At 45.1% G+C, this 13,127-nt stretch overlaps 1 protein-coding gene across 6 annotated transcripts in view; it reads right to left on the reverse strand.

Moving 5' to 3' along the window:
- Window positions 1-13,127, reverse strand: part of TJP2 (tight junction protein 2) — a 117,539-nt gene that overhangs the window by 65,500 nt on the left and 38,912 nt on the right. For 2 of the 6 annotated variants that reach the window (XM_073878106.1, XM_025891674.2), the window contains exon 1: window positions 7,191-7,388. The exons of 2 other annotated variants lie outside the window; for them this stretch is intronic. In XM_073878106.1, the coding sequence (XP_073734207.1) occupies window positions 7,191-7,250 (60 nt within the window). In that variant the 5' untranslated portion in view covers window positions 7,251-7,388. Of the gene's footprint in view, window positions 1-217; window positions 541-876; window positions 975-7,190; window positions 7,389-13,127 lie in introns of those variants that run through there. 2 more of the 6 variants (XM_073878104.1, XM_073878105.1) reach the window with 2 other exon arrangements.

Genomic DNA, 13,127 nt, shown 5'->3' on the forward strand with positions numbered 1-13,127 from the left:
TCTTAAAACTCACGCAGACACTAAACAGACCATCCAAGGTAGGCAAAGTGTTCTGCCTCAAGTTATGCTGAAAAACTCACAAGTGCCTGAGTGATGGTAAAACTCAAGCGACAGTGAGTGATTCTGTGTTAGGGAACAATGAGGGCATGCAGCAGTAACCAGGAGGCTCATCCTCAGCCCACCTTGTGAAGACCAGACTCTCAACTCTGGGCCTTACCTTGCTTCTGCTACAGGCAAGACAGCCCCCGAAAGAGAAGGCCACGGGAAAAGAAGGGGGTGTTGGAGACTCCCAGTAGGCAGCTCTTACTGGGAAGAGTGGAGGGGAAGAAGAAAGCGAAAACGATTCTCCGGAATCGATGCGAGATGACCGCAGATACTGTCTTGGGCGGCAGAGCAAGGAGGAGAACACGGCACACACCGTGGCGGTACATTGTTGAAGCTGCAACTGAATAATAGACCTTCCCAGCACTTCATGAGCTCAACAACTCCGGGCACTCTTGGGTTCTGTTTGTCCTTTAGAACAGTATCTTTCCGAGACAACCCACTGGGACCTCTTCTTAAAAGAAAAAAAAAAAACAAAAGAAAACAAACCCAAGTTTTTTAAGGAGCATGAAAGCACTTTAAGACGACAAGAACCAATAGAAATTATTTAGAATGTTCTCTCGGCTTTATACCCAACCACTTAGAACCGTAAGCACTAGAGAAGACTTCAGAGGCCTTCAAATACAACTACTCATTTCCCTATAAAGAAATGTCCACTTACATGCCTTAGCTGCAGCCACCCAGCTCATTAGGACAGCTAATACACTGCCACAGAGAAGGTCAGTACAGAACTCTACAGGTTTTTCCTTACTCACAAACTATCCATCCACTCACTATATAAATGTCAAGAATCCACTCTTCTTGGGTTCCCAGTGAGTCTTCAATTCTTACTGGTTTATGCAACAGAAGCCTTCCCCAGATCCAGTCGGTTCAATTGTGGTAAACTTAGTGGATATGTTTGGTGTCCTGTCAGCTTCTGGGGTTACCCAGATGACTCAGACCAAGGAGGGGCTCACGGCAACGGGAAGTGACTGGCATGGAGCAGACATGATAAGGGCTCTAATAAATACTGGCATGTGCACACCAACCAATCATGGGCAAGAAGGAAATTGATTCAGCCTGAGTGAAGAAGGGTAAAAGGGAGGAACCACACTTCTAAAAATGAGCTCACAGGGACATTCCTTCTAAACAAGTCATTCTTTTCAAAAACAGAAATGGTTAGTTTTGCTAATTAATTCCCTCAAATAATTTCATTCTGCTTTTGCCATATATATTTGCGAACCGTCTTCTATGGACTGAGAATGAACTGGCTGCCTCTCAGAGCATACGCTACCCTCCTTCCCAACACAGACTCAGGGTCTCAGGTGTGCTCTACTCCATAAGGCATAAAAGAAACCCCACAACCTAGAACTTGCAACACTGCCTTTATTGCTGTGACAATAAATGGCTCTCCAAAATGGTTCCCAAAAAAGCCATTTTGGACCATTACTTCCTCCTCAGAGGAAAGAAGGTCTTAGAAGCTACAAGTCTGAGAAAAGTTCATTTATTCCTACTGATGATTAGAAAGCATTATTTCCCCTGTTCACCTCCAACTCGAATGACAAAATGTAGAGTATCTGCAGTGTTCTTTCATCTCTACCAAAGCTTTTCTTTAATACAATGGCAAAGATATAACTGGACTTTAATCATTATCTGTTAATTACAGCCTAATAACTATTACCTACCAAGAAGACTATCCCAATAATTGTCTCAAAATGTATTATGTATATCCCTCTCCAACGCCTCTGGCTTGTCACTAACTATAAATGTGTAACTATATATTTAGTCTCATACACGGTGTCTATCAGATGAGGCATACCGTAATTAAGTTTCAAAAGGTGATGCCATTTTTTTCTTGTGAACATAAAGTATATATTCATATGGCTGATTAAAGTCTACAACAAAAAATAACTGCCCTATTAATTAATTCTGAAGCCCATCTTTATATATGCACATAGGTAAAATTTAGAAAACATCTGCATTCAGGGATGGGACATGGGATCTTTGCCATGATTATTGGTATAATTTGAAATTTTTTTGTCAGTCCACCTTCCTAAATCACAAATATTTTATTCACTCCTAGCATTCCTGCCACCCCCCCAAATCTCTCCCACACACATGCAATGTTGGGACAAGACAAAGAGGAACTAAAAGCCATGAATATTCTAATTAGGCTAAATATTAGTCTGAAAGTCAAAATAAACACTACAAAAATGATATTGCTAATGGTCTAAAATGTACAAGGTGGGGAGGCACCCGGGTGGCTCAGTGGGTAGGCGTAAACTATTGATCTTGGGCTCATGATCTTGAGCCCCATGTTGTGGGGTAGAGCTTACTTAAAAACAAAACAAAACAAAAAGTACAAGGTGTATAAGTGATTAAGAAAGACTGCATTATGTTTTTAAGGTTAAAGACCTGATTTAACTATAACCATCTGGCCGAGGCACTAAACAAATATCTGCATGGATTTAAAACGACTAAAGTACAAGTTACTAATTGAAGGCTTAGGATTTCACGTAAAAGGTGTGCATGCACACACAGATTAAGGATTTTGGTGACTCAAAGTGTCTTCTATTCTGGTTTTATTTACCTACCATGACCATGAACTTCAGCTGCTCATTTTTTTAGGTCAAGGCAGGGTTTGGTTTTTTTTTTTAAACCTCAAGACTTCCAATTCCTACTACAATCCTTGTTTAAAGCCTACATTACAGACCAACATAAGCTACATTTTTAAAAAAATTAAATGGATTTCGGTGCGCCTGGCTGGCTTGGTCACTAGTGTGCGACTCTTGATCTCGGGATTTTGAGTTCAAGCCCCACGTTGGGTGTAGAGATAACTTTAAAAATTAAACCTTTAAAAAAAAAATTGGGTGCTATTTGGTTCTCTGCCTTCTCCAGCACTGCTAGATCAGGAGAGCAAGCTGTGCTCCATAGCAGAGTGATGTCCCCCTGCAGTGCCCAAGTATTTCCTCCATTTTTAGTCCATCCTATCACAGGTTCACACCAGCAGACTCTGTCTGACATTCCTGAAGGTGGGTCACGGTTCAGGGAGCTCTCCATAACTAAACACCACACTCATATTATAAACAGCATTACCAAGTCTCAGATTTCAAGGGCTGTGTTCACAATTTTTCCCTTATTTTCCTATCACTCATCCCCACAATTTATTTCTCCTACATCAAACTCTGTTTTACTTAATACTTATTGTGCCTCGTTCTAAGCAACCTATCTAAAAATAAGTGAATTTGGTAGCCGGCTTTATATTTTTTATCCTTGGGGGAGTACAGTATTCGGGCACAGTAACTGAAAAATAACGTGCCACCTGTAAGTCTGTGTAGCACACTTTAGAATAACACTATTCAGGGAACAGCAAAAAAAAAAAAAAAAAGGCAGAAAAAATGCTTAATTAACATATCAGGTATTTTTTCAATACGACAGTCTCTCTTCTGGGCTCATAGGTTATCAAGGCTGATGAAACTTTGGATGCTGTGGCCGCTGGATGATAAAGGCTCTAGATGCCTTAAAAACAGAATGAAACCATCACCGTCATGCGAAGGCCTCTGCAGGCCTACCTGGGCTCTAGAAGTGAGAGGCCAAATTAAGTGCACTTCCTAATCAAGCTGAAAGAGTGAGAGCAGACACCTGCCAACTCTAAGCTCTGCTTCGTGTGCAATAACATTGGTGGTGTACAAGCTTAGCCAGCTGTATTTCCCAGGTACCCTTCAAACCAGGAACTAGCTATTGCCAGTACTTAATGTTAGGACTGAGTGCCTGGAAACTTTTTCCCACTGCTCTTACATGGTCTTTAAAAAAAATTTAATGGTAATATCACCTTAGACCCACATAAATTTGGTAGCTATACCGGCTTCTGCTAACAAGGGTCATCATAAAAATTCCTGTGGGGGGTGCACTTGGGTGGCTCAGTCGGTTGGGCGGCTACCTTCGGGTCAGGTCATGGTCCCAGGGTCCTGGGATCGTGCCCCGCATCAGGCTCCCTGCTCAGCAGGGAAGCCTGCTTCTCCCCTCTCCCACTCCCTCTGCTTGTGTTCCCTCTCTCGCTCTCTCTCTCAAATAAATAAATCTTTAAAAAAAAAAAAAAATTCCTGTGGGGGTGAAGTAGGTCATTAATAGTTTTAGGGAAGATTTCTTTTTTAACCCCAAGAAGTTCACAAAAACTCTGGCGTTTTTAACCCCCTAAACAGGTGTTAAATCTGACCACTAAGTCTGTTTCTGACCCCAACCCCTGGATTTAGGAGCAAGAAATTAACTCAGTAAAACGTGAGATATTCTGCCCCCCAACTGTACTCCCCAACACACATGCACATCAGTCACACCCTCCTATGTGACTACATCCCAAATCACCTTCAATGGAAAATGCCTTTCAACACCAAGGCTGGCTACTCCAAGGCCATCTGGCCAACAATTGTTGGCCCCCTGATTACTGCTCAGAATCTAATCAATGAGGCATTTTATAGGGAGTCAGCTCTCAACCTAGATAAATTAATCTGTAGCCACAACTCCTTAAGGGATTTGTTTTAGGGATCAGGCAAGGAATTCCCTGACAGCTCATATTCTGGGTAAGAGTATGTTGCAAGTTTCAGCTGTGATTACTAACCCTGCCTCTTAACCCCACCCCACCACCCACACCTCCTGGCACTCCCAGCCCCAATCTGCATGACTTTGTCAACTACAGAACTTACTACTATCCACAGGACTCAAGTGGCCCCGCCTAGTTTCAAGAACTCACCTGTCTATTAAAAAAGAATACCTTCAGAAGAGAAACCCTTTCTAAACTTAAGTCACTGCAGGGATTTTCACATCTCCCTTGCATTCCCAGGCACTTCTGCAAAAGATAAATGGCTGGCTGTAACCTTTTGTCAATGTACAAAGAATCAGATCAAAAGTTAAACAAATGTAGGCAGAAGTCCTTGCAAACAGAATTCCCCCGGGGGGGGGCGAGGTTAAAATTCATTGGTCTTAGGCATTTCAGTGCCTCAAAAATAGTAATATTCCCTGTGTAGGGGTAGGGTGAAGTTTTTAGCGGGAAGCTGGTTCACTTTGTAGGGAAATTCAGTCATTAATACATTAGGGATTTTAGGACTCCTCCCTCCCCACCAAATTCTGTTGCTGGCATTCAAGGCCTTTCGAGAGTGTGAGCAACTTTTTGTTTACCTCGGCTCCTGCCTAGACACCTACCTGGTACCTCCTACCTGTACTTCTAGATCCTACCACCTCCCAGGACCCACCACTTTCAGCACCTGTGTTGGTTCTTATTAGTAGCTACCATTTACCTGGCACCCACACATGCCCAACACCCTAACATCACTTCATGCAGTCTTCACTCAACCCTATGAGGTGGGTGTGTTATCAGCCCCATCTTCTTTACTGGCTTGCGCTGTGAGGTACCTGTTCAAATGCGGCCCTTTCTTCCCCAAAACAATCCCTACAGGGAGGGTGTGTAACGCAGTCCCACCTGGCCCGTAGTTCTGCACCGCAAAGTATGTCTGGGTATCGCACACCCGCCACCCCCCACCCCAGCCACAGGTACCCCAGCAGAGTGCAGAGTCTCAAACAGTCTAACATGTTTGGCTCTCACAGACTCAGAAGGCAGACGCTGAGTCTTGCTCATCTTGTACCCCTCACAGAGACCGCCGCAGGTAGGGAGGTGCTTGTTACTAGCTGTGTGGTCATGAAAAGGTGGCGGCAGCCATTTCAAGGAAAGAAATCCCCCTTCATCAATCTGGTAGCAGCTCTGAAAAAGTTCAAGGAACACCTCAAAAGCCACCGTTGCCTGAGTGAAGCGCCCCTTCTCCCATCTCCCCGGAAAGGAGAAGCCACAGCATCGCACCCTTATTTCTAATGGGAACTCATCATTCTTAATTATGTGCATGCTTTCCCGACAAGACAGTGTAACAGAGGCACGCTCTTTAACACGGGTATTGCCCACGCTGAAGTGAAGCTGTTGAGGAAAATTTAATGAATAGTCAAATTTCATCCTTCGACAGGATATTAAATGCTACAAATGCAACTACTCCTGCTCCTCACTTAAAACATCTCCTTCCCAGGTGTGGGTGTAGATGTTAGCCCCCACACACACACACATACACACCGTCCCTCCCAGGAATGATTCTGGCAGAGCCGGGTAGTTCTCCCAAAATGATTGTCAGCACACCTAGCACAGACCACCAGAAGCTCTGAAGCAAAGGGCCTCTTTTCCCCCTTTGCTAGGATTCCCCAAGCTGAGGGAGGGCGTGTGGAATCACAGGGCAGTTTCTATGATGGGGTGAGTCTTCGCTGGGAACTGCAGGGAAACCACAACCATTATTACTCAGACCAGACAGCTGCCAGGGAAGCAGCGCTGAAGAACTTAAGCTAAAATAGAGGTGGGAGGCTGTATTCCATTACTAAGCCCTGGAGTATTCACTCCCAAGTTCGTCCACATTTCAAGAATGTTAAAACCCTGTAGTCAAAACCCTGATTTATTTATAACTTAAACTACTGTGTAAAAGCGGAAACTTGACAAATGAAGACATAAAAGAAAGGGAATGGTGACAGGTTAAGATAATACCAGAGTAGAAGGCACTCATCACTCCCTTTTTGTGGCTTCCTCCAAAACCCCATCTCCAGTCCCTACTGAAAACAACTTTTACTGGTATTACAGAGGCAGCTGATTAAAAGGGAAAATGAAGCTCCTGGTCTCCAAAGAGTTGTCAGTTTGTCTCACACACACATGCCTGTAGCTCTGCATCAAGTAAAAGTATGTGGTTTGAAACAGAGAAAGAAAACACCAAGGCATGCAGCAGGGTACATCACAGGCAGGACGAGATGCCTTCAAGGTAGCAGAGATCCAGGACAGAGTTCAGGGCAGTTTCCCCTTCCCTCCTGGAGACTTACTCTGAAAAGTGACTTCAGAGAGGAGAAAAGGATCAAGGAGCCGCGGAGGCCATGAGCCACCGCCCGGTCGGGTGAAATGTACCCCCCGCGCTCGGCCCCACGTTCAGGTGGGAGAGTAACAGCTACCTACCGCGCAGCAGGAAGCCCACCACGCGCTCCCACGCTCATTCCCCGAGACCTTTCTCCCGACCGAGCGGACTCGAGAGGGCACTTACACGGAGCCAAGCTGACAGCTCCCGCCGGGGTGGAAACCCGCGATCTCCCCGCACCGGCATCTCGGGCGCAAGTCCCGCCTGCGCTCCGCTCCTCCTTGTTGTCCGCGCAGCCGATCAGTCCTCGGACCCGCAGCCGGGACTGCGGCACCGGCGGCCCGTCGGGCCCACCCCTTTGTCCCTCCTCCCGCCGCCCCCCCCCCCCCCCCCCCCCAGCCGGAGCGCAGCGCCTCTGCGCCGGCCGCCGGACCCGGGAAACTCTCAAATGGGCCGCTACCACCCCCGCGCGGTCGGGGGGTGCGGGGAGGGCTCTCAGGGCCAATCCTCGAGGCTCCCGCCACTGGCCGTTTCACAGGCGACTCCCGGGAAGGGGGCGGGAGGGGGCGGCGGCGGCGGCAAGGGGACGCCGGGGTCCGAGCGGCCCGCGGTCCCCACGCCCTACCCCCCGTCCCGGGCGGCGCGATGGTTCGCTCCGCGGCGCGCACTAGGCCGGCAGGTCCCGCTCCGGGCGCGCGCGGGGGAAACGCTGGGAGGGTAGCAGGAGGCTTGGGGCTGGTCTGTCTGTCCCGGGGTTCTTCCTTTGAGGTCGGTTGCGCATCCGGTACGAACACTTTTTGGAGAGGTTTGCGGCGCCTCTTTAGCTCTCTTCCGAAAGGAAGAAGAAGGGAAACCCCAAAGTTTTCTGTCCTGCCTAGAGGCCTGCCCAAGCCAGCCAACACAAACACGGCATTGTACCCCACATTTCTCAGCTCAACAACTGATTACCCGAATTCCGAGGGTGTTGGGATGTTGGTGTTAAATAAAACATGACTTATGAGGAAAATATACTCCAGGTTATCTCTTTGGCACATTTCCAACAACTCCAATAAAGATGGGAACCCCTCTCTCATTTTAAAAGGCTACCAGTAGGTCACAAATGCTTAGCCAGTAGGATTTAATTCAACTCAGTACGTTTACTCGTTTTAGAGTCCTGTGTACAAAGAACTGCACAAGAGAAGTAAAAGCTTCCTTATTTTAGAGGCATGTAAATTATTCGGAGACTCAAAACAGGTACACTGATTAAAAATAAAATTTTGGGTTTGAAATCTAAGGGAACCACGTTGTAAGAGAAAGAAGTGCGGACCACCTTGCTCTTCCCTTAAAATCGCTTTCCCTTAAAGCAAAACTCGGCCTAGGCTCACAAGTGGAAGGTAAGAGGTAAAAGGTTTGGTCTGGCCCGCTGACGAGATGCAGATGCTGGGCTCTCTCCCTGAAAAATTGCTTCACTTCCTGCCTAATCAAAACAAGTTTGGCAGTTTATGTGGAAAAACAAGTCCAGCAGATGCCGCTCTGAAAGTGTTAGGCTTCTGGCCTCCTTTGGGGTAACTAAGTGCATGCCTCTGGACAAAAAGCATTGTGAGTAACATTTCCCACTTTCCTTCAAGTCTCCAGACCTAGATGTTTGGGTAGTATTCCTGATGTAAGGTGTTACTCTCCTGACCTAAGCACCAATTTAAAAAAATGTTTCCCAAATTAGGTAGTGCCTACAAACAGCAACAGTGATAGCCTGAGTGAACTGGTCACACCTTAGTGATGTGAGCTTCATTAGCATTTAAAAAGGAAGAAAGGAATCCAGAATGTAGCACTAACATCTGCTGAATGATTTCCTTTTTCTCTCTAGAGATGCACTGTCCATGATTCATGATAACCACTTCCCACATGCAGGTATTTAATACATTTCAATTTAAATTAACTAAAATTAAAGGAAATGAAAATTCCAGTTTCTTGGGCACGTTAGTCACATTTCCAGGGCTCAGTAGCCACATGCAGCTAATGGCTACCATCCTGGACAGCACAGATAAAGAGTATTTCTACCACTGCAGGAAGTTCTATTGGACTACACTGCTCCAAATAATGAAATAGTTGTATACTGGAAATACTATTCTTCTGACACAGTGCCTGACACAGATTAACAATAAATAGTTGTTGAAAAACATGATTCAGTTAGTACGCTAGCATTGCTGGTGGCAGTTATAAATAAATACTAACTCTTTGGAGAAGGAATTCATAGTACATATTTTTCACATGTGGGTTGCACATTTGAACCCCACTCCTAGAATTTGTTTCTCGGAAGAAATTCTATCAATCACTGACCCACTTCTATCAAGCCAGACCCCTGATAAAAGACTTAGGCTCTCAACTTGGGGAGCTCAGTCTATTACAGCAGATGCCCAGTAAATAATAAGAAACTGTAAGTGCTGGGATTCCTGGAAAGCTCACGGGACTCAGGGGACTTTTGGGAGGGGTTCTTCACCCAGATGGGGTTCAGGGAAGGCTTTCCAGATGTGGGGTTGCTTACGGGAATGAATTTGTGAGTCAGAAAGAAGGGGGAAAGATTTCCAGGTGAAGGGAATAAACTCAAGTGGAGAAACAGGAATGAAGAGACCACAGACCTGCTCTTCAGTGCCAGGAAGTGAGGTTGCCCAGGCAGGCAGGGGCTGTATTCTCCTAGGAACACAGACAGTACAAGTGGGATTAGACTGGCATTTTGTAAAGATCACTCTGTCAGCTTCTGGAGGAAGATGAATGTGGCAGGTTGTGGGGGGGGAGGCGGTCAGTAAGAATGACAAGACCAGCAAAAAATGTGTGTTTGGGGTAAGGCAGGTGAGAGATGACATGGCTATCAGGCCGTGTTAGACAAAAAGGAGCCACTTCTCGAGGAATTAAGGGAGAGTAATCATCAGGCTGGTTGACTGCCTGATTATAAATGATGTAAGGAAGAGGGAAGTGAGTCTAAGGTGACTCTCAGGTTTCTGGCTTAACCGAGTAGATGACAGTATCTTTACCAGAGAATGCAGGAGTGGGAGCAGATCTTGGGAGGGGCTTGAGGAAAAAAGGTGAGTTTAGTTAAGGACTGCTTGGGTTTCAAGGGCTATGGGTCATGCAGGTGGAGATGTTCAGTTGTCTACTACGCACTAGTCATTGAGTACTTGGGTAGAGAGCTCTGGGATAGAAGAAGAGATCTGAGTATTGTCAATGTATCAAGAAAGATGAGGTCAGGGGAGGAAGTGAGACTATTCAGAGACACTATGTAGATTGAGGCAGCAGAGGATTAAAGATAGGACCCATCCAGCCTGTTTTCATAATAACCTTTATTATGATAGGCCAAAAAAAAAAAAAAAAAAAAAAGATAGGACCCATCTCTGGAAATGCCAATTATTAGGGGGCAAGCTCAAATCCCCTGAGCAGAAACCAAAGAGGAAAAGGGAAGGAAAAAACCTCTCTGGAGCAGTATCCACAAAGTCAAGGGAAGAATGAATTTCAAGCAGGGGAGAATAGCCAACAACAGACACCAATGAGGAGGTCAGTTAAGGTAAGAACAGAAGACGCTCACCAAGAAGAGAACCAGTGCTCATCTTGGCCAGAGCTGTTTCAGTGGGAAGATGAGACTGGAGGTCAGACTCCCATGGCTGACTGGTAGGTGAGGCACTTCAGATAACAAAGGATGGAAACCATCAATGTCCAATAATAGAGGGCTCCTGAATTACAGCCGATCGACTGAATTGGCATAGCAAGCTGTCGTTTAAAATTACAAGTCTGTCGGGCGCCTGGGTGGCTCAGTTGGTTAAGCAACTGCCTTCGGCTCAGGTCATGATCCTGGAGTCCCGGGATCGAGTCCCGCATCGGGCTCCCTGCTCAGCGGGGAGTCTGCTTCTCCCTCTGATCCTCTTCCCTCTCGTGCTCTCTGTCTCTCATTCTCTCTCTCAAATAAATAAATAAAATCTTTAAAAAAAAATAAAAAAATAAAATTACAAGTCTGTCAAGCAACAAGGAAAATAATGATATAGTAACCAATGAAAAAGACACAAATGGGCGCCTGGGTGGCTCAGTCGGTTAAGCTTCTGCCTTCGGCTCAGGTCATGATCCCAGGGTCCTGGGATTGAACCCCGCATCGGCTCCCCACTCAGTGGGGAGTCTGCTTTTCCCTCTCCCTCTGCCCCTCCCCGCTGACCTGTGCATGCTCACGAGCTCTCTCTCTCTCTCAAATAAATAAAATCTTAAAAAAAAAAAAAGAAAAAACACAAATCTTATCTACCCTATGATGACAATGAAGAAACTATGAAAAACATATAAACGAACTGGAAAGCAAATGGGAACATGATCTGATGACAGGATAGGACTGTGTGTCTTTCTCTTTTCAAATTGTAGTTACTGTTTGTGCCATGTTATTTGTGTAATGGACAGTTTTTCAATACTTTTCAGTATGCATCACAATGTATAAGATCTTTGTAATAAGTTGGTCAGAAGACCTCAAATCAATGTGATAAACTAAACACTTTCCATCAAATTTCCTCAAGAATATTGAAATTTGGATACACACACACACCCATAGACATATAGACATACACGTATATGTGCATACATACATATAAATTTGCAGTATAGTTATAAAGTGTCATTAAGTGGGAACAAAGGGATCTGACATTGAAAAGCTGACATGGTAACTGAGCAGTTTAGTTGGCCTGCACACAGAAAGGCTGACTGCAATCATAGAGACACTTCTCCACAACAAACATTTCCTGAACACCTCCCATGTACCCTGGGGCACATACAGAGAAGACAAAGACAATATATACTGGGGGGCTTGCTCACAGCATGATGAAGACGTAACCAAGTAAACAAATGATAAGGTGGGAGAGTTGCCCAAGTACAGGAATGACTAACATGCGGAGGCCACAGTTAACACTCTGCCCAAGGGAGGGGCACCATTCAGAAGAAAAGGCTTGGCCTGCCCTCACCTCCCCTGCAGTGACCTCTTCTCTGCTGCCCTCTCCCACCCTTCTTAGTCCAAACAGCCATCCCAGTAACCATGCTTGTTCACCTAAAAGACTCTTTCCATCAGCACCTGCCATAGGCCCTAAAGTAACATCCAGGAGAAAGGCATGGAAAGTTCTGCTCTGCCCTTCACGCCTTTACTTTTTGTTATTTAATACTACTCTTGCTCACTTTCCAAAGTTTGTTGAAGTAGTCTTCTCTTTTGTGGGGGGGGGGGGGGCGGGAGAGGGTCAGGGTGACTAGCTACCCTAAGTATCCCAACTCCTAAATTTCTAGTGAAAGCACTGATACCTGTGTATGGAACTGCACCTAGTACCATATATTCCCTCATGACCCCCAAGCTCCACAGAAAAACAGACTTCTGATTGAGATTCTCCTCATCCAGATCTATGATGGTCATAGAAATACGATACAGTGGAACGAAGTCCACTTCAAGTCTAACAGTCATAGGTTTGTACACATTGCAGAGAGAGCAAATTATTTTCAGGCTAGCCTCCAGCATTTGGAATCCTGCAAACAAACAGATGAACGCATGATGATCCACAAGAAAACCTCTCAGGTTCACCGCAACCTTTTGGGTAGCTCAAGACTCTTGCTTTACCTTTGGAAACACTATGTTTCTGGTTCACTGACAAGCACTTTGCAGAGTCCCTGTCTTCAGGATTGTTCCCATATCTTAATATTATGTAGGAAGAGCAGAAAGCTGTCTCTTGTTTGCCACTTTCCAAAATGTCCATTTATCTACATGTTAGTGTCTCAAAGGGCAATACCCATTTTCACACAGCCATTCTTCTGTTCAGGAAACTGAGGTGTGTAACACTATTTATATTGTTCCATAGTTAAGAAAACTATTTTCAGTTTTGTTCATTTTTTAGATCAGTGAGTTTTTACAAAAAAATAAGATGCTCATTAAAAAGCATTCAAAGCAGCTCAGAAAAGCACAAAGAAATGTAAAAATGATCTAAAATCCTAATAACCAGCTTCAACATTAAGTGAACATTCCAGACATTTGCAGATACAGATAAAAGGCTACCTACAAGACTACCGCAGAGACCAGAATAATTTATTTTTTTATTATGTTATGTTAATCACCATACATTACATCATTAGTTCTTGATGTAGTGT

Source organism: Callorhinus ursinus, unplaced genomic scaffold, assembly GCF_003265705.2.
Source record: "Callorhinus ursinus isolate GAN/ISIS: 27379988/994484 unplaced genomic scaffold, GSC_fseal_2.0 scaffold28, whole genome shotgun sequence".
In the NCBI taxonomy this organism is placed as follows: domain Eukaryota; kingdom Metazoa; phylum Chordata; class Mammalia; order Carnivora; family Otariidae; genus Callorhinus; species Callorhinus ursinus.